Source organism: Triturus cristatus, chromosome 1_2, assembly GCF_964204655.1.
Source record: "Triturus cristatus chromosome 1_2, aTriCri1.1, whole genome shotgun sequence".
Classification (NCBI taxonomy): Eukaryota; Metazoa; Chordata; class Amphibia; order Caudata; family Salamandridae; genus Triturus; species Triturus cristatus.
In genome coordinates, this window is record NC_140580.1 from 1,006,907,116 (window position 1) to 1,006,929,271 (window position 22,156).

At 48.5% G+C, this 22,156-nt stretch overlaps 1 protein-coding gene across 10 annotated transcripts in view; it reads left to right on the plus strand.

Annotated features, from left to right (window-relative positions):
* The window catches only part of EHMT1 (euchromatic histone lysine methyltransferase 1), a 1,124,912-nt gene that overhangs the window by 790,645 nt on the left and 312,111 nt on the right, over positions 1-22,156 (plus strand). For 9 of the 10 annotated variants that reach the window (XM_085611576.1, XM_085611650.1, XM_085611584.1 and 6 more), the window contains one exon: positions 10,440-10,607. The exons of the other annotated variant lie outside the window; for it this stretch is intronic. In XM_085611576.1, the coding sequence (XP_085467702.1) occupies positions 10,440-10,607 (168 nt within the window). The remainder of the gene's footprint in view (positions 1-10,439; positions 10,608-22,156) is intronic. 10 annotated transcript variants of the gene reach the window in all.

Consider the following 22,156-nt stretch of genomic DNA (forward strand, 5'->3'; position numbering starts at 1 on the left):
CATAGATAAACAGTCAATGATTCCCTATGGGAGAAAATACAAGTTACAGGTATAGTATGTTCTCGTTACTTTTGTAATCCAGTACTGGGATCCTAGGCTCAGTACTGGGACCTCTATCTAAAACAGGTAAGTAATTACGTTTACACAGTTGGTACGATTTTTAAACAATATTTGTAGTTTGCAATAATCAACACTTAGAAGAAATTTCACAGAAAAACAGGCAATGATTTCCTATGAAAGAAAATGGGTTAATGGTAAGTACGGTTGTGAGTACTTTTCAGGGTCAGTGCTGGGCACCAAGATCCAGCACTGGGATCTCTCCTAATAGCAGGTGAATATTTCCGTTTTCGTTACTCGGTTGATTTTAGGTGAATATTTTAGGTTTTAGAAACTTCACACTTAGAAGAAATTTCAGAAGAAACCAGTCAATGTTACCCTATGGAAGGAAATTGGGTTATCGGCTTTTGGGTAAGTACTCGACTGGCAGAGTTAAGGTTCTGGGCACAGACTCTGGGGTCTCCCAGGGTCAGTAAAGTACAGTTGTTACACCCTCAGCGGCACAGGGGCAGCCGGGTGCAGAGTGAGTTAGGCCCAATGTTATCCTATGGGAGGCAGGCGGGCCTTGGTTGGTGGCTGCTGACTAGCAGGCCACGCGGCTATGGGAGCCGGGCTCCTGGTCACTTGCTCAGGGCAAATGGGGAAGTAGGTAGGAGTAGAAGTTACACTGTCAGGGCCACTCGGGCGGCTGGGTGCAGGGTGCTTTTGAGCCTTTGGGTGCTCAATGGATTTCAGTGGGAAAGCTCTAGGATGAACAAAGGCTGCAAGCTCGGGGATGAAGATTCTTCAGGTGCCACCACCACTTCGAGAGGTAAGTTGGGTAGTTGGAGGAAGGTAGGTACCCAGGAGTTGGGCACAGGGGGCCGCCGGGTGCAGGGGTGCCTTTTGATGTCGGGAAATCTTACCCTCTGTTGATCACGGTTGGGGGGACACCTGGTTCTGAGGCTGCAGGCATCGTCAGGAGCGCTGGTGAGTCCTTGGGTGCCGGGTTCGGGGTCACAGTCGCTGGGGGGACATCCTCGGGGTCTTTGGTCACTCCGGCACAGGCCAGGCGTGGCGGGTGCTGACTGTGCAGGGTTCACGGTTCCGGGCTGATGCCAGGGGTTAGAACTTGCTTTGAGCAGAGTCACTGCTCATGGGAGTCCCAGATGCTCAGAGTCACAAGGTAGCCAGGTCCTCCGGGGTTGGTGAGGTTGCTGGCCACAAGAGGTGCCGGGATTTAGCAGGAGCAGGTTCGAGGGTCAACAGGCCGGTAGGGCTGGGGCCTAAGCAGTTGGTGTCTTCCTCTTCTTAACAGCTGCACGGCATGTCTTCTTTCTTCTTGCTCTTCTTTGCTTTTTCGGAATCTGGAATCTAAGGAAGGAAGGTTCAGGGTGCCCCTAAATACTAGATTTAGGGGCGTTACAGGTAGGTAAAGGGCAGGGACCAATAGGTCTCTGCCCTTGTGTGGGTACACCCCCTATCTTGCCAATCCCCAGTGGGAGGGGGGCAGTAGCCTAGTCCTGATTAGGCAGGGCTTCCCATCTTCAAGATGGCGAGAGCCCGTAGATGTGCTTCACCTCGCCTCCCCCAACTGAGGGGTGGGGTTGGCAGAGGCTGGCACATCCCCTGTCCTTACTTGGGGTTTCCGGCCAGTCTTCCCGCCAGAGTGGGGGTCAGAACCGGGGGGGCCATTTGCTGAGTACAGCAAGTGGCCTGGAGAAGCTCACAAAGGCGGCATGCCTTTGAAGCTTCCCCCTGCCCATCCTGGGGGAGGAGACCTAGTACCTCGCCCAGGATGTGCATTGTTGCAGGTCCAGGAGAGCAAGGGCTCTCCACCCAGGGGTCCAGCAACATGTCTGCTGTGTGGCAGTCTAGGCAGCCTCTCAGACCAGACGTGGATTGTAGGTTAGGTTTCAGGGGGCATCTCTAAGATGCCCTCTGTAGTGCTTTGTACATTAAATCCCACACTGGCATCCGTGCGGGGTTAATGTGCTGAGCAGTTTGATACCAAACTTCTTAGTCTTCAGTGTTGCCATTATGGTGCTGTGGATTTCGTGTTTGACGAGCTCTCGGCACCATATACTCTTAAATGGCAGCAATGAACTTACAGTGCCCAGGAATAGACCTGGGTACTGTAGGGGCACAGGACTCATGCTCCTGTGCCCACACCACTGGCAGAGGGCACCCAGCTAGAGGGGTGGCTGATGTATGCCAGGGCAGTGTAGGTTGTGGGCATGGCACACAGGGATGTGCGCCATGTCGACTCTTTCTTTTGTCTTGTACCCAGACACTCAGCCTGCAAAGGCAGTGTGTTTGTGCCAGGGTACAGGGCCTCTTAGGGTGGCACATTAAGTGCTGCAGCCCTTAGAGGCCTTCCCTGGTCACAATGCCCTGGGTACCTAGAGTACCATTTACCAGGGGCGGACATGTGGCCTGGGTTTGCCAATTTGGATTTGAGGTTTTAGGGAAGGAACATAGGCCCTGGGCAACTGATTGGCAGGAGTCCAGGGCACACTCAGTCAAAGTACATTTAGCAATAAAGCAAAAAGTGGGGGCATACCATGCAAGAAAGATGGCACTTTCTCACACAGGTGCCTAGTGTTCTTGGCCTTTGGATCATCCCAGGCTGCTCCTCCTTTATTTTCTAGTGGTTTGGTTAGCCTTCAACCGTCCCCGACTAACGGTTTGTTGTCGCCTCCCAGGATGGCGACAGAGGGTAGTGCGGCCTTCGCGAGGGCTATTCGGAGGGTTGCGGATATTCTCCGCTTGCAGCCCCCTGGGATTTCCCTTCCCACTGATCCTTTACTGGATCTTCTCCACATGCAGCCTGTGGATGTGGAGCCTTTGCCGCCCCTTGGTGGGTCTTTGTTTGATATAATGCTTGGTACCTGGGCACGGCCCTCCTCTGGTGACCCTGTTAATAGAGCCATTGCTCGCCGGCATCGCCCGGCCCCAGACGATCCAGTCTGCTTGTCCCTTCACCCTTGGGCTCAGGGTCTGGTTGTCCAGGCGGCTTTCTCCTTGCAGCCTTCTTTCGCTCTACCGTTGCTCCCTCCCACTAGGGAGTCTCGGTGGGTGGAGAAATGTGGGCGCAGCATTTTTGCCTCCGCCAGTGCGGGCATCCATGCCTTAAACACGTCTTGCGTGTTTGCACGTGCTTCCTTTGCCACTTGGTTGAGCTCCTTCTTCCTCCTCTCCCAGAAGGGCCCCGAGCTGACTTGCATAGTCTTCTTCTTGATGACCGGGGATTGGTACAATATTCCATTTCGATCGGCCCTGGATGCTACCGACTCGGTTAGTAGAGCAATAACCCGGTCCTTTGCTTTACGCCGCCATGAATGGCTGCGTGATAGTCTGTTTCTTCAACAACGTTCGGGCCGCTCTGCGCTATCTGCCGTTCAATGGTGTGGACCTCTTTGATTGTCACGCTGATTCAGCAGTCTCCCGCTTCATGTCTGGGCTCCCGTGATTTGCTGGCCCTTGCGGCCAGGCTTTCTCGACCTTGTGGCCTGTCTTTGTCACACACTGTGTGACTTTATGTTGCTTTTTCTTGATATGCAGCGTTGACTTCTTTGTTTTGGACCCTGGGTTCATGACGTAATACCCAAATGGTCTGGGCGGATGTTTCGCCATGTTTGCCTTGGTTGGTACAGCTGGTCAGCTGGTTCTACCTTCTTTGAGGTCCTCTGTCTGTGAGCTTGGTTCCAGAGGAGCCCCCTTGCCGGGGTTAAGACTTACCATTTGTCGGGTATTGGATGGCTGTTGTGTAGCTGCCTTCCTGCATGGAAGGCTTGGTATCCTCCTGTGGATTATTCCTAACAGAAGATCTTCTGTGGATCACTCTCTCTTCTCTTTCTGCTGTATGTGACCCACAGGTTGGGGTCGCTCTATTGCACTTCTTTCAATTAAGGTTGTGGTCTACGGTTGTCTGTAGTATTTTAAAGCATCGGTATAGGCTCCTTACCGTGAGGCTTCTGCCTCGCCTGCCTTTCGCAGGGGCGTTTTTCAGCATTGCTGTGCTCCTCTTCCTCCATGTTGGATGCTCTTCTTTTCTTCAGCCACGGTCCCTTGGGGCCCTTGTTCTGTTCTTTTCAGGCACAGTTCTTCCAAGGCTGCTGCCCTGTCATTGTTTAGCGCCAGGGCAAAGCCGCTGCGCGGCATGCTTCTTTAGTGTTCGCACGTACTGGGAATGCACCCTGGTATGATTCGCTCTCATAGGGTGTTTGCGTTCTTTCTTCCGCTTCTGCGGTGCTGGTTCTACCCTCCCCTCTTCGGGATGGGTAATAGAGTCTCGTACTCCAGCCCCTGTCTGGACTTCTTCTGGACGGTGGCGTCTTCGCCATGTACGTCTATGCTGTACATTGCCTTGTGCCCTCAATTTCTGGGCACTTCCCCAACAGGAGTTTTTACTGTTTCCCTGCTGCTTTCCGCACAGGTGTTTTCCACACTTCTGCTTGGGTTCCTGCTGTAACACTCTCAAGGAGAGTGCATTCTTCAGGATACTCGCTTCTTGGGTCCCTGGGCCATTAGGTTAATCCTAGCTGTTTCCACTATCGTGTCTAGCTCCATCTCCTTATCTATCTGGTGGGGGACCGTGGCTCCTCCCGGGCGGGTGGCAGATGTCACTTACGGATCTGGACATTGTCCTGTCCAATTCTGCTTCCACATGACTGTGGGTACTTTTTGCGTACCCTAGTCTTGTATTATGTAACACACCATTTTTACGCGTATAACTTCTTAAACCATATCTGCTCTGTGCCCTTCACACAGCGGAGACGCGCAGGCAACTTTCCGTCCTGCGGTGTCCGTGGTCTTTGCCCCGGTCTGCTCATACTAAGAGCTCCTGTTTGGGTGTTCAGCTTGCCAGATACCCCTTTCTACCGGCTGCCTGCTTGCTAGTGCATCCTTCACATCTGTGCTGCTCCCGCTACCCTACAGGTTTTTTTTCCTATGCATCATGAGTTTCTAGCGTCCACACAGTATGCTTATGCGTGTTCCTGTCTTCCACATGACTATCATTCTTATTGTAGTCCTGTTTTGGGTGCTTCGGCTGGTTACCGTCAGCCATCTCACATTTCTTTTGAAACAGCGACCGTGTACTGGAGTGTCTTGTGTTTCTGTTCGTACTGACACTTTCTGGCCATGGGTCGGCATCCTGCCAATGCTGCCCCACGTATTTTGGCTGGTGCAGGTTCAACAGTGCTTTTTTCCTCTGTTGTGCATACTGGAGCAGTATGCGCTGACCCTGTCCTACCAGTTTATCTCTCTGGGTTTTACTTACGGTCGACATATCGGATCCTGCGAATCCTAGGCTCAGTTCAACTTCTTGCGAACTCCTGAACTTTCACTTCCGCACCAACATTTCAAGCTTATGCTTTCTTTCTCTCAACCCGGTATACATACGGGGGTTTTTGTGCTGTTCTTTAACGGCTTGTGGTGCCTTTGCCTCCCATTGTTTTCCGCTCTTTTCAGAGCTTCGTGGTCTGGTGTGGCTGTGCTGGCTTGCAGTCCCCACCGTGTTTCGTCACCTTGCTGATGGCCAAGTTCTCTTGGGAACTTGGTGGGGTTCAGTCGCGGACCCGCCTCCACTATGGGTATGGCTTTGGTATCTATTCTAAGTTAAGGAATCTGCGGCTAGATGTCTCTATCAGATGGACGAGTTACTTACCGTCGGTAACGATGTATCTGGTAGAGACACAGTCGAGCAGCAGATTCCTTAACACCCACCCATCCTCCCCGTTCTGCTCATTTGTCATGTGTCCTTTTACATATTCTCACAGTTTTTGGTTGTGGCTCAGCATTGTGGCGTGGAAAACGTTTCTCCAACGAAGACTGACATCAGCACGCCGGGAGGGACATATATGGCTCCGCTGACAGCACGTCCGTGGACAACGTCAGGGTGGAGCCGTGCGGCTTCGCCTTCCCCCCCCCGGTACACACAGGTGCTGCTGTGGAAAGTTTTCCGGATCCAGTCTGACGCCTGGGGATATTCTAAGTTAAGGAATCTGCGGCTAGACTGTCTCTACCAGATACATCGTTACCGAAGTACAAAAGAGGTAGACAGTGGCATATAGGATAACATATGTGGCTAATAGTCACGTATGAATTAAAGTCTTAGGATGTGAATTTGTTCATTAGAAGCATTTTTACTTTTTTGAAGGAGGAAGAGATTCTGCATACATCTGGAGGTAAGGAGTTCCAAATCTTCTGTGCGATACCTGAGAATGCTCTTCCTCCGGTTCTGTCTCTGCATATAGGGGGTATTAAAGCGCATCGAAACACTTTTTGGAAATAGAGTATATCTTCTGCCAGTTTGGACCTCTGGTCCCTAGATGCTGTCAGTCTCCTGGGCTGATATGCACATGTCTTTGAGATATACCCAGCAAGATCTTGCCCGCCGGCGCAGTCAAATTTAGGAATGCTCTTGCCCAAACAACTCAGGATGTTCGAGACAATGCAAACTATCTTCTGACGGTCAGCCTCGACACAACAGACTGTGTGTGTCGCGGCAAGGGCACTGTATTATCAAGCAGAATGCCTGGATGTGTGCCACAGGTTTCTATGGCGATGTACAGGCATCACTATTGGATATGCCCTTTGATGGTTTCAAACTCGAGAGAAAATGCTGTCTTGGCTGTAGAGTGTTTTAAAGGCAAACGTGCCAAACCCCTCTCTTTGGCCTTCCCTTGATTTCCTCCAACAGAACATTTAGAGGGTAATACAGTGGACTAGAATTTCTTAAACGACAACTCTCATATCACTTGCACCAGCCAATGTAGGGATTTTGAGGCTCTACAGGACCTGGTGGTCACTGAGGGCACAGACCCCACCAAGGGCAACAATCTTCAACCTCTCAACTGATTTCAATCCGCTTTCATTTCCCTTTCGAGGAGTGTGCACAGCCAGTAGAGGGCAAGAATGGACTTCATGTTTTTTGTGGCTTGAAATGTCTTCTAGATTCACATGCTTTGCACAATTCCACCTTCTAGTGGTTGGCCTGGAAGTGTCTCTGTTTCCCTAAAGTTCCTTAGTTTGGGAGTGTCTCTACATAGGAGCTGGCCACTGTAATCCCACAATGCCCATGTGTGTGCCCATCTAAAGTTCCTTTTTCCTGCTGTTGGGTAAGGAGGTACATTATGAGAGCTGCCAACGATTGCATAGAAGAAAGTTGAGAAGTCCTCGAACACCTGCAGAGTTTTAAATGGATAGCTACTAGTGGGTACTCAGTAGCTACACGTCTTTAACTTTGAAGGAATAGTAATGGCGCTTCTCAGTACTGCTCCAATGATTTTAATTGGAGAGTACCAGCACTTCTCAGCAGCAAACGGGTACTGTGGGACAAAGGGTATATCCACTTCCATATTCCCGTTTCCTGCACTGAACTCCGGAAAGAAGTCAGGAAGTCACTAGAGTTCAATGCTTGGTGCAGGAGAGAGGATTTTCAGTGTTTATCAGGGGGATCGCTAGTCAGGTAATTGGATCTGTTCAATGTAATAATAATAATAATAATAATAATAAACAACTTTATTCGATTTGATAGACAAACAATAAAAGCATATAAATAACAGTCATTAAAAAGATTCACAGGAGTACAGTTAGCTAAAATGGGCTGAAAAAAAAAACTCATTGATACTCAGAGCCCCCTTGTTACTTGTATCTTTTCAATGTCACAAGGTGTGCCATCTCTCTGACCAATTTTTGAGGAATTTTACTGTTTGTCTGATTTTCCTTCATAGAATCTTTGATATTTCTGCTTTTGTGTTGCATCGTAGAACCCTACTTTAATGAAGAAATAATTTTTCAATTTTATTTTAAAAAAATGCCCATCTGAAGTTAAAGCAAAAAGTATTGATTAATTTTTTTTTGTTTGTTTATAATTCAACAAAAACATATATAAAGAAAAATGAAGTCCATCTGTAATATTTTCAAAAAGGTTTATATATAGATGGGCTAGCATTGCTAGCTGTACTTTGTTTTGTTTCCGACTTTCAAAAGAGAAACGATTAAAGGCAGATGTTTCCGAGGACATGCAGCCACAAAAAGAGGTAATACTTAACTGTTGCTTTAAGGCATTGTTTGTTTTATGGTTGGAGGGAGAGTTTCTCTCAGTAGAACCTTTTCTAGGAACCCCAAACATAGGCAGAGTTACTCATGCTTAGACTTCGAGGATACCAATTTTGAAGATCCAATATTACAGGTAAAGTAACCTTTCTTTTTGTCTGCCTATGGCACAGTACATTTACCTACCTTGATCTATGATGCGTTACATGTTTATATCTCACCTTCTGTTCGGTAAGGATTCCTGAAGCAAGGACTGACATTCTTGTGTACGTATGAGGTGTAAGACAATGGCGCCCTACTTTTTCAAAAATTGCCTAGCAATTCCTTGAATGAAGATTTAAAACTAAGAGGGTTAGTTCTCAAAGAGTGTATTACAGGCACATTTCCCTTTCATCTGGCAATTGCTTCAGGCTTCTGCCTCTTTTTTTCTGTTACCTATGTGAATGATAAGTTCCCACCTATACTAGAAAAATCTGAATGATTTTCCCCAAGAATGTAACTTCCATGTTAATTTATTGTGAATGTGTACTATATTGCAGTGGATGGATTCATTTAAATACTTGAGGAGTTTGTGCAACACATTTCTCACTCTTTTATGACTATGGCTCTTGCTAACTGATAAATTATTAGCAGGAATGCTGAATTAAGACTGTGCCGAAAGTTTATATCTCAACGCTATTGGCTGAGGTGATATCCCTCATAACACACTGTACATTAAGTAAGCAAACGTTTCTTAGGCTTATAGGGCTGTCTCAATCAACCAGACAATATTTGGTTTTAACGAGTAGCTTTGACTTAAATCATTATTATATCAGTGCTGATTTTTGTACTTCGTTTGGTCTAAGTATAAGGCTTCTCGAACCAGGGCCTTAATTGATGATTTAAGTGGCATTGAATATGCTTATCGTCGCACCTAATTTAACTTTAGCTGACATGTTTTTGGTGGGACAAATCATTATTAAAAACCTTCTTTCTCACAAACAGTGACTTATGGCCTGTTTTATACAGTATTCTTAAAGAATCTGATGAATTTTAAAAAGTGACTTTTAAGGTTTAATTACCCTTGAACTGTTGTGGCCTTATAAATACTGTTTGTTGTTCACAATTTATATGAAATAAAACTTTCAAGTAGGTTCTTCTTGGAAGCTGGCTCTTTATGTGATACATCAACAATCTGATATACAATGTAAAGAGTCCAGTTTGTTCCCTTATGAGTGGACAGGGTCTGGCTATGCAATCACAAAGTTCTCTGTTAGGGGGTAGCGTGGTCGAGCAGTCTTTGACTCAACACAGAGGAGTACAAGACATGTGCAAATACACACAATGGTCAATTAATGACTGTCACGACCCAAGAAGGAGATCGACACCAAATTATGAAAATAGTAAGTATTTTTATATATGTTTAGGCATCATAGAAACATCGTTCAGGTAAGTAAGTTTTTTCAGTTATACATTCTTTTCAGTTCTAAGTGCGATTTTTAAGTTCTGCAATGTTATCCAGTTGAAGGAAGAAAAGGTTCTGTTAACAGGTACAGCACTGCGACTTACGGGACCAATATCCAGGAGTTAAGATGAGTGGTAGGCAAAGTCCAAGGCAAGCAGCCGGGTGCAGGGTGCAAAACAGCGTCTTGAGCCCAATAGGTTTCTATAGGTATCGGTTACTGTGAAGACACTAAAGACTCTGGCTGGAAGGCAGGTCAGGTTGAACCAACAAGGGCGTTGAAGTCTTGTGTTGCTTGGGGACACTGGGGTCCTCTTCGCCATGGCCCTGTGGCAACTGATGCTGAGATGACTTTAGGCATCCGGTTTTCCTACCAGGAGCAGTCGTGGTCGAGGGGGCCGGTGTGCAGAGGCTGCAGGTGGCGTCGGGAAGTCCACAAGGGGTAAAACTACATTGGCTCACGCTCTAGAGGACTGGGGTACCTTGTTGACGGTAATGGTCAATTTAGGATTATAGGATGATGATGGTCAAGAATGCAGAACAAGTTTAGATTGTCTCTGCACCTTGTACATCAAATTTCATTTAGCGTTGCTATTGTGATCATCCAGTGACTAACAGATGGAAACTGTTAGAGAGGACACCTGAAAAATGTAATATGGTTCACATGAGATTCAAAGCATTCAGGATATTCAAAGAGAAAAGATTGCATTTGTAAACACAATTCTTCTTTGACATTTGTAATCATGAAGTCAGTCAGCTGATCGATGTCATTGTTAAAAATCTAGAACGTGTACTTTTTTGCTGCATTTAAGGTTGGCTTTATTTCTTTGCCTTGTTTCTTTTGACCAGCTTCTTTAGGTCGCTGGTGTTATAGTGCTTGTGTTCTTAACCTCTCCAGGCTCTTCCTTTCTCGTGGATCTGATGTCACTGTAAAAAATAAGGAAGGAGAGACCCCGTTGGAGTGCAGCACTCTGAATTCAGAGGTGTGGGAGACCCTACATATGAGCAAAACTCTGAAAGAAGCATCCCACAATAAGCCTGCACAGGTGGAAAAAGTTGTGAACAGGTATACTTGCGATATTGAGGCAACGTACATTAAGGAATGCTTATAGTTCAAGCCTGACATGATTATAGTAAAACTTTTAGAAAACTTGATTCTTCAAATAAACTGTTGTGACCTTAGCATAATTAATGAGAAATATATCTGGATTAACCATCTGTAAATTAAAATGTAATTAGAATTACCAAAGGAAAGTAAGAACAGCAGGGTTTGCAACCAGCGCTTAAAGTAAAATACTTTTTGTTTTCTCATTTTTTTCCTACAGTTCCTTGAGACATTGCCCATTATCTTACTGCCATTCCGACAATTTACTTCTTGTGTATAATCCATTTCACCATGCTCACTTCCTAATAAATCTCACAGATTGGGATTTTGAACTGAATTTTGTTTAAAGGAAACAGTCTTATTTCATAATCTTGGACCTGTGGGTCTTACACATAATAGAAAGGGGTACCCTTCCACCATGCTCTTACATAGGTCCCTTTTCCCCACAGCCCCTTTTGTTGAATATCCAATAGGAGGTGGAAGATGTGGAGTTAGTCCCTGACTTAGAAATGAGGCAGCAGTGCTTCCCGGTTACCTAGAAATCTTTCCTGTACAAGACAAAATTCAAGATCCTATCCCTGGCTCATGTTCTTCTGGCTCTGTTACGATCTCCCTGAAATCTGGCAGACCTGAGCAGGTTGTAGGTAGAGGAGCACCTGTCACAAATAATTGCCTCTAGAAGTGACTACAGTGATGAAGGATGCATCCAATCTACAGTTGAGTGAAGTAGGGTGGAGTCGTCATCCGATGGGGCTCAAGATAAGAGGATTGTGTTCTCCAGAGGAGCAGGTTCTTCACATCAATCTGCTCAAACTGCCAGCAGTCCTCCTAACCTTGAAGGATTTACTCCCGTCCCTTTGCGGACGTTCTTTCCAGATCTTGCTGGACAATATGACAGTGATAGCAATGTAGTAGGTCAACAAGCGGGGGGGGGGGCGGTCTCCCCTTCTCTGTCTCTGGAAGCATTGAGGCCCTAGGCTTGGGTGTTCTGCCATGCAATCTGCCTAAAACTGGCTGATTCTCTGAATACCAGGGGCAAACATCTGAGTCCGCATCATCTTGCTGTAGGAAGCTGGCTTTTTATGTAGTGTTGCCAATGTGAGGGCACACCATGCAAATTGTCCAGAAGACCCTCTTGTGGTTTACAGGGCTTATTTTAATAATCCCAAGAGCTCTATTCGTGGTAGTTTTGCAGCGTGAATCTTTCTGGATTCACTATGCTGTGCATTATTCCGCGATCTGGTGGTTGGGTCCGGATTCGTAGTCTTTCTTTTTTTTTTTTTTTTTTTTTTTTGTTTTTTGTAGCCCAGGTGGGCGTCGACGTCCCACCATTTGGTGTACCTCTCGTGATGTCGTCGTGCTTCCTGCAGAAGTCCCACCTTGGTGCGCCATCTTCAGATTCTTTTTTCCGCCGTTGGGTCTGGATCGTCATCGAGAAGCTCCAGAGTTTTAACGAAGGAAGAAGAAAAATACACAAGTTTCATCGAAGGAGAATTTATAGAAGACTACAGAGAGGAAGAGCATACAGCCGGGACGACGAAGAAGGAGATCCTCGAAATCTTCGACGCCCATGGGAAAATGCGCACTCAGAAACTCTGAGCGCAATGGACAAGACACCCTTTAAATTCTGCCGTAACTGCCACCACAAATATGCGCAGAAGGACCAACATCCGGTCTGCAACCTTTGCCTGCCGATCGACCACGAGAGCAAGGACTGCAACGCCTGTTCCGCCTTCACGCCGAAGACACTCCGGGTGAGAGAAAGGCAGTGGAGAGCCAACTTCAACATGGAAGGCAAGGGTAAGGCCCCGTCGCTGTACGAACTGGGCCTCTCCACCGACGATGAACACAACATCGCCGAGGGACCTGATGTCTTCGCGGTCGCAGAGACCGATAAGAAAACGCCTGACAAGGTAGGAGACACGTCGAGTACGAAACCCCCGAAAGGACCCCGAAAATCTGAGTGTGACTCTCGAAAAACAGAGTCAAAGTCCTCGAAAGGAACACCGGCGCCGAAAATTTCGACGACCGTGAGTGGATCCAAGGACGAAAGGCCCAGCGGATCCTTCGAGAAGGACTCCCAGGTGCCAAAGGCCGCCGAGAAACAGAGTTCGTCGAAGCTGGCCCACGAGGTGGGGCGTTCGGCGACAAAGGACAAGGCCGCGTCGACGCAAGCTCCATCGGAAAGACCAGCGCTAGACGCCGAACATGCCTCCGAAATGGAGAAGAAAAAGAGAAGGCTCGAGGCGGAGATGGAGAGCATCCTTCAGAGGAAGAAGGAGTTCGATGAGAAAATGAAAAAATTCAAAATCCCAACGAAACCGTCGACGGATGTCGTCGAGATCGAAGAACAGGAAGAGTTTGACGCCGAAGAGCAGTCGAGAGATCCTGAAGAAGAGGAAGAAGACCCCTACTATGAGGGAGAAGATGAGGAAGAGGAGCATCAGTTGATCTACGGCTCGGCGCCGTCGACAACACATGAGCTGGAATGGCAGGACATCGACGCCGAAGAGCCCGTGGAGACCTATCCTTCGAGGCCTTTGCCGCCAGACGACATTGGGGCATACAACATGGTCGTCAAGAGTGCTGCAGCAGCTTTTGGCGTGAAATTGGACGTGGAGAAGCCGAAAGCAGATTTTCTACTCGAAACACTGCTCCCCATCCAGACTAGGAGCCAGTTCCTCCCCATGCTCCAAAGCGTAATGAACCAAGGGAAGGAGGCGTTCAAGGACCCAGGAACTTGCTGATCCATCACTCCCAGAACAGAGAAGAAATACAAGCACTCCTCACAGGACCCGCCATATATCAAAGGATCAGTCACAGCTGACTCCATCATTCCGTCCACGGCCAGGAAAAGGGCCAATGTACCTGCAACCTCAGGGCCGCCTCCCGACAAGGAGAGCAGAAGGATGGACCTCACCGGGAGAAAGGTTGAGAGAAATGCGGCAATGCACTGGCGCATGGCAAACTCCAATGCCCTACTGAACAGGCACCAGTACCAGCACTGGGACGAGATGGGAGACCTAATCAAACATCTCCCCGAGCAATACCAGCAGAGAACTTCCCATCTGGTGGAGGAAGGGAAGAATATTGCAAACTCATGCATTAAGACAGCATTGGACGGGGCAGAGACATCGAGCAGGCTGATGGCTATAGGAATCACTGAAATTTCAGGATTCAAGCAAGAGGTCCAGAACAACATACTGAACACCCCTTTCAATGGTGAGACGCTGTTCGGTGCTCCGGTGGACGAAAAACTCACCCAACTGAAGAAAGAAAATGAGACGGCAAGGTCCATGGGGGCCCTGCAATTCAGAGGGATGAGAAGAGGCACCCCAGCTCGGAGACCCTACGGAAGGGGAGGAAACCAGCCGGGAACGTCACACCAGACATTCCAGCAAGGACAGCAGGGTGAAAGTCACGGCTAGCATGGACAGCAGAAGCAAAACTGGCAGTTCCAGCCTCGAGGCCAGTCCTTTCGCGGTAGGGGAAACGGACGTGGACAGAGAAGAAGAGGGGGAGACCAACCCTCATCAAAGTGACTTCGCACGGAAGAAAATGCTCACCCTCAGTATACCCCGAGGGGTGAAGCACAAAGTAAGCACAGTAAGGGGGGAACACAAACCAAACGCCTACGAACATGCAACACCAGTAGGCGGAAGACTGGGACTTTACCTTCAACAATGGCAAAAAATAACCTCAGACAAATGGATACTCAACGTCATGCAGTACGGATATGGCATAGAGTTGGAAAAAAGACCTCCAAACAAGAAACCAAAGAAAAGACAACGCTCTGGTCAAGAGCTTGCACAACTCAGAGAAGAGACGCTACAACTACTCCAAAAGGAGGCCATAGAACCAGTGCCATGCAGAGAAAGGAACAAGGGAGTGTACTCAAACTACTTCCTGGTCCCAAAGGTGGACGAAACACTGAGACCCAATCTGGATCTACGATTCCTAAACAAATTTAAAAAAAACGCAAAAATTCAAAATGACATCGCTACAAGAAGTGCTACCTCAAATACGAGGCGGAGACTTCATGTCCACCGTGGATCTCAAAGATGCCTACCTGCACATCCCGATGAACAGGCGCCACAAAAACCTGTTAAGGTTCAACATCAACCAGAATCTTTACCAATTCACAACCATGGCATTCGGTCTAAAGTCCGCCCCAAGGGTTTTCACAAAATGCCTTGCAGCAGTAGCAGCGTACCTACGGAGGTAAGGGATACATGTGTATCCTTACCTAGAAGACTGGCTAATCAAAGCAAGTACTCGCGACAAGTGCGAGGAACACGCAGAGCGGGTGACAAGAACACTAACAAACCTGGGGTTCTCGATACACTGGGGGAAGTCATCAATGGAACCAGAACAGGTGAAGATCTTCCTGGGTTCTACACCCAGAGCCAGAGAGCCTCAGCCTAGCGGCTTGGCTCCTGAGGACTTGGAGTTCGCACACCTTAAGCTACCTCAAAGCACTATGCGAGTGCTACGGGAGGCAAGGAGGCCAACAACACGGAAATGCTATGGGGATATATGGAAATGGTTTACAATATGGTGCAGCAGAAATAAGATGCAAAATAAAATGACCAGGGAATCAACGGTGCTTAGATACCTCACACACCTACTAAAGGCTAATCTATGCTCGTCATTGCTAAGAGTCCATCAAGCGGCGATCGTAGCTTACACACGAGGTGAGACGGGGGAAATTTCTTTACCTCTCGGGTAGTAAAGAGATTCCTCGAAGGGGCAAAAAGATTAGCGCCACCTAAAAGAATGCCGCCACCAGCATGGAACCTCAACGTAGTCCTTACAGAACTTATGAAGGCACCCTTTGAGCCCATACACAAGGCCTCTCTACAAATGCTGACAATGAAAACAGCCTTTCTGGTGGCAATAACCTCGCTACGCAGAGTAAGCCAACTGCAAGCGCTAACACTACATGAGCCCTACATCCAAATATACAAGGACGGAGTCGTCATGAGGACGGACCCACACTTCATGCCAAAGGTGGTGTCCGCATTCCATATGAACCAGACAATTCAAATACCAAGTTTCTTTCAAAACCCAACAACAGGCGCTGAAAGGGTACTACACACTCTAGACGCTAGAAGGGCGGTGATGCACTACATCGAAAGAACAAAGGAACACAGGAAAACAAAGCAGTTTTTTGTGTCATTCGCAACCAGCTTCCTGGGTAGACCAGTGACTAAGAAGGGCACCATCGCAAGATGTATCGCACTAACGATACAATTCTGCCACAATCAGGCAGGACAAGAACTATCGGAGGGGGCACAAGCACACTCCACAAGGAAAAAAGGGGCAACAATTGCCTTTCTGGCAAACACGCCCATTCAAGACATACGCCTGGAGGCAACGTGGGCTTCAGTGCATACGTTCACTAAGCACTACTGCGTGGACATACAGATGAACAAGGAAACACAAGTAGGACAAAAGGTGCTTCAACATATATTGAACGACCAACGCTCATCTTCCACCCAGCCACCACCAAGATAACAAACCGCTACAAAATCTATGCACAGTATAGTGAATCCAGAAAGATTCACGCTGCAAAACGAATAGTTTCTTACCTGTCGGTGTAGTTTTGCAGCTTGAAGATCTTTCTGGATTCACTAGCGAACCCATCCACCTCCGCCAGAAAGATGAGGCAGGAGAAGAAGGTGGAAGGACAAACAATAAAAAGAACAAGGAGATACTGAGAGAAATATTGAAATGGAAATTACTAGAACGCCTAGGGTTAAAAAAAAAAAAAAAACAGAGAAATAAGGGAAAGAAGAACCCGAAGATGGCGCACCAAGGTGGGACTTAAGCAGGAAGCACGACGACGTCACGAGAGGTACACCAAATGGTGGGACGTCGACACCCACCTGGGATACAAAAACAAAAAAACAAAAAAAAGACTACGAATCCGGACCCAACCACCAGATCGAGGAATAATGCACAGCATAGTGAATCCAGAAAGATCTTCAAGCTGCAAAACTACACCGACAGGTAAGAAACTATTCGTTTCGTCTAGCAGCTTAAGCTTATCATAGAGGAGTGCCAAGCATTTGTCGTACACACAGTCAAAAAATGATTCGCATACAAATCCGAGACCAATTTATAAAAATAAAGCAGATTTTTATATGATTTTACACACCAAGAACTTTAGAATAACTTGAGTAGTTTCAGAGTTATCGAATATAAAAGAAAAAGTAAATTTCTCAAAAAACTGTTTTGGAGGTATGATCCTCGAACGTGGTAATATTATCCTATGGGAGGAAAAATATACACAGCAAACAGATACTTGCATTCGGAGTTCGGGGGGTGCCCTTTCAGACTTAATGTTCTAGTGAGCCATGGTCCAGAGAACCACCAGGAATTTTGGGTTACCTGCCCTGGGGTGTCCAGGTGCACAGGTGCTTATTTGGATGGTAGCCTCGAGCGCTACACAATAGAAGTCAATGGGGACTTAAAACAAAGGCTGCAAGGAGGGGCAAGTCTGGGTGAACCCAGAGGGGGGCTTAGGGCGTGAGAACCCCTAGGCCAAGGGGACGCAGTCAGGAGTCACGGCCCGGGCTGTGGAGCTTGGCTGGCCGGCAACTGGAGTTCGAGGGTTTTTTGTCAATCAATTATGCAGAGGGAAAGAAAACAAAACAGCAGACTCACTCTGGTCGTGGATTGTGTCTGTCCTGAAGTCCTTTGGTGTGTCGGAAGACTTCTACGGTGATGATGTCTGGGCTGGACTTCGAACAAGCCTTGGCTTGTGCAAGTGCCCTGTACTCAGGGTATTGGTGTAGGGGTGCTCCCAGAATGTCTAGCATCTCGAAACTCGACAGAGATTGGGCTGACCACGTAGAACCACAAATACCTCTCTTAAAGTGTTGCTCCCTTGGTGGGCCCGATAGCCAACAACACGGTAAACCGGACAAATACAGTCGGTTCCTGCAGATGCAGGAAGATGACTGCTCCACCCCAAGGGAGATAACTTGTTGATGAGGTGCTGGGCAGTCCTCCAAGTGTTGAGGATGATGCTCAGCCACAGGATGAGATGGGTCTTTGCAGTTGTCCGGGAGCAAACAGTCAGGCTGGGTTTGGCACCAATTTCAGTGCAGGTCCTTAGTTCTTGTGGTGTTGTCTTTTCTTTTGTCCTCTTCAGTTCCCAGGAAGTCGAATCTGTCGGTGTGGTGTTGGGAGACCCCTAAATACTCAAATTAGGGGGTTTAGGGGAGTGCATGGTTATAGACAACAGGCTACCTATCACTGTGGTTTACTACACCCCCTATAATGACCACTTCCTGTGGGGAGTGGGCATAACTCTGACCCAGAAGTCTCTATTTCACTAAAAACCAAGATGGTGAAACCCTTCTTTGACTGTCTGCTTCAGTTAGCCCACCTTAGGGGTGTGACTTTCGTGTGAGTGAAACACGCCGCCTAAATATCAAGCCTTTTTGGGACCCCAGTTTTTACTCTGGTACCCACCCTTGAATTGGGAAGAGTCTCAGGCCCACTCGCCTGAACAGGTGTTTAGGGACCTTTAGAAGTCTCTTTGTTTTTGGTGTTATCTCTTTCCCCTGGGAGGTAACAGTACCCCCTTTCTTTTGGTCACCCCCCACTCTGGGTTTTTCTGGACACACTTGCTTTGACCCAATGTTCAGCCTTCTTCTCCAACTCTTGAGGAGAGACTAACCCTATGTCCACCAGTTACTGATGCAATTTTTCAGTTATGTAATTACTCAACAGATACTCCATCACCAAATCATAGAGCCCATCATAGTCTTGCACAGTACTGCCTTTCAACCAGCCACCTAGTGTTTTGACTGAGAAGTCAACAAAGTCTACCCTGAATAACTTGTGGTTTTGTTAGTCTCCCTGAACTTAAACCTGTACTCTTCAGTTGTGAAACAAAAACACTCAGAGTACCCTACATGAGGTTCAAGGACTCAGCTTCTTCCTCATCAAATGTCAGAAGTCTATCCCTGCACTTTCCTGAGAATAACTCCCACAGTAGAGAGCCCCAGTGTCACTGGTGTAACTTTCTTATATTACAAGGCCCCTCAAAGGCTGTAAACCATTTAGTAATGTATTCACCCTCTGCATATTTGGGGACAATCCCTTTGGGGATTTTGGAATCAAAGGTTTCCTCCTTCTCCCAATTATTTTGTTGCTGCCACCTCTCATGGGTGCTTGGCCCATCTCAGACCTTTCGCTTTCTATAGCCAGGATTTTGGCTTCACGGGCTGCTCTTTTGGCTAGTTTTGCAAGATATATATGTACCTCGTCTAGTTCTTCTATGTTTGTGTGCGTTGAGTGGCCTGACCTACCCCAAGCACTGTCGTATTTTCTGAATAGTTTGCACCATTTCATGCATTTTGCAGTAGCAGTCTGCGTGCAGTTTGTGTGTAGGTCCTTTAGGGTGATATAATACATGCTGTAGCCCTTAAAGACTCTCTTTAGTACCCATGAACTGGGCACCATTTATTATGACTTACACAGGTGCTAAACTTTTTGAAAATGTGGTTACAATTAACATTTATCACTTTAGGGAAAGAGCACTGGCACTGGGTAGCAGGGACCCAGTGCACTTCCAATTAAAAGCATCAGTACCAGTTAGCAAAAATTGGGAGTGACTATGTCTAAAAGCGGCACTTTCCTACACTTGCTGACCACAAGTGGTCTGGAACATCTTTTCCCAGTGAGGCACTTCTCGTGATCTTATTGCCACTAATGAGAACATTGTGAGAAAGTGCTATCTTTCTTGCATGGTATGCCCCCACCTTTTGCTGAATTGCTGAATGTACTTTGACTGAATGTGCCCTGGACACCTGCCAATCAGGTGCCCAGGGCCTATGCTCCTTCCCTAAAAACCTCAAACCCTAAATTGGCAAACCCTGGCCACATGTCAGCCCCTGGTAAATGGTACCCTAGGTACCCAGGGCCTTGTGACCAGGGAAGGCTTCTAAGGGCTGCAGCACTCATTGTGCCACCCTTAGAGGCCCTCTGCCCTAACACACACACTGCCCTTGCAGGCAGAGTGTCTGGGCACAAGACAAAACAGAGTCGACATGGCACACATCCCTGTGTGCCATGCCCACCACCTACACTGCCATACATCAGCCACCCCCCTAGCTGGGGTGCCCTATTTCAGTGGTGTGGGCACAGGAGCATGAGCCCTGTGCCCCTGTCAGTACCCAGGTCCATTCCTGGGCACTGTAAGTGCAGTGCTGCCATTTAAGAGTACATGGTGCTGAGAGCTCGTCTAACACGAACTCCACAGCACCATAATGGCAACACTGAAGACTGAGAAGTTTGGTATCAAACTTCTCAGCACATTAAACCCGCACTGATGCCAGTGCGGGATTTAATGTACAAAGCACCACAAAGGGCATCTTGTAGATGCCCCCTGAAGCCTCACCTACAATCCACGTCTGGTCTGGGAGGCTGCCACATGGCAGACATGTTGCTGGACCCCTGGGTAGGAGAGCCCCCCACTCTCCTGGGTCTGCAACAATGCACATCCTAGGCGAGGTGCTAGGTCTCCTTGTGAGAAAGTGCCATCTTTCTTGCATGGTATGCCCCCACTTTTTGCTAAATTGCTGAATGTACTTTTAATGAGTGTACCCTGGATTCCTGCCAATCAGGGGCCCAGGGCCTATGTTCCTTCCTTAAACCACACAAACTCCAAATTGGCACACCCTGGCCACATGTCAGCCCCTAGTAAATGGTACCCTAGGTACCCAGGGCCTTGTGACCAGGAAAGGCCTCTAAGGGCTGCAGCACTCATTGTGTCACCCTTAGAGGCCCTGTACCCTTACACACACACTGCCTTTGCAGGCTGAGTGTCTGGGTGCAGGACAAAATGAAGTCGACATGGCACACATCTGTGTGCCATGCCCATCACCTACACTGCCAAGGCATATGTCAGCCACCCCTCTGGCTGGGTGCCTTATGCCCATGGTGTGGGCACAGGAGCAGGAGCCCTGTGCCCCTACAGTGCCCAGGTCCATTCCTGGGCACTGTAAGTGCAGTGCTGCCATTTAAGAGTACATGGTGCTGAGAGCTCGTCAAACACGAGCTCCACAGCACCATAATGGCAACACTAAAGACTGGGAAGTTTGGTATCCAACTTCTCAGCACATTAAACCCACACTGATGCCAGTGTGGGATTTAATGTACCAAGCACCCTAGAGGGCATCTTAGAGATGCCCCCTCACAACTAACCTACAATCCATGTCTGCTCTGAGGCTGCCCAGGCTGCCACACAGCAGACACGTTGCTGGACCCCTGGGTGGGAGAGCCCCTGCTCTCCCGGGCCTGCAACAATGCACATCCTGGGTGAGGTGATAAATCTCCTCCCCCAGGATGAGCAAAGGGAAGCTTCAAAGGCATGCCGCCTCTAGGAGTTTCCCCAGGCCACTGCAACCCCCCCACTCTGGCGGGAAGCTTGGCCGGAAACCCCATACAAGGACAGGGGATGTGCCAGCCTGCCCACCCCACCCCTCAGGTGGGGAAGGCGAGGTGAAGCACATCTCCGGGCTCTCGCCATCTTGAAGATGGGAGGCCCTACCCTATCAGGATTAGGCTACTGCCCCCCTCCCACAGGAGAGAGGCAGGATGGGGGTGTACCCACCCCAGGACAAGGACCCATTGGTCCCTGGCCTTCACCTACCTGTAACGCCCCCAAGTCTAGTATTTAGGGGCACCCTGATCCTTCCCTCCCCAGATTCCAGATCCAAAAACTACAAGAAGAGGAAGAAGAACAAAGACCTGCCCTGCAGCTGCTAAAAAGAGGAGAAGACACCAACTGCTTTGGCCCAAGCCCTGTCGACTCTCGAACCTGCACCAGCGCGGCATCTCTCGTGGCCAGCAACCTCACCAACCCCGGAGGACCTGGCTACCTTTTGGCTCTAAGCCCCTGGGACTCCCATGAGTAGAGGCTCTACTCAGAAACCTATTTCTAACCCCTGGCAGCAGCCTGGAACCGCGAACCCAGCACACTCTGCACCAGCCAAGCCTGGCCAGTGCCGGAGTGGACAAAGACCCTGAGGACGACCCCACGGCGACTGTGACCCCGAGTCCGGCACCCAAGGAACCCCCTCGACACTCCTGAAGAAGCCTGCAGCCTCAGAACAAGGTGCCCCCCCAACCGCGATCACCAGAGGGTAAGATTTCCCGACACCAAAAGGCACCCCTGCACGCGGCGCCCTGCGGCCCCCTGTGCCCAATCCCGGGGTACCCACCTAACCTACAACTACCCAACTTACCTCTCGAAGTGGTGGTGGCACCTGAAGCATCCTCGTCCCCGAGTTTGCAGCCTTTTTCCTAACCGGAGCATTCCCATTGATTTCCATTGAGCGCCCGACGGCTCAAAAGCACCCTGCACCCAGCCGCCCGAGTGGCCCTGGCAGTGCAATCTCTACACTAGCCTACTTCCCCACTTGCCCTGAGTAAGTGACCAGGAGCCCAGCTCCCACAGCCGTGTGGCTTGCCAGACAGCAGCCACCAACCAA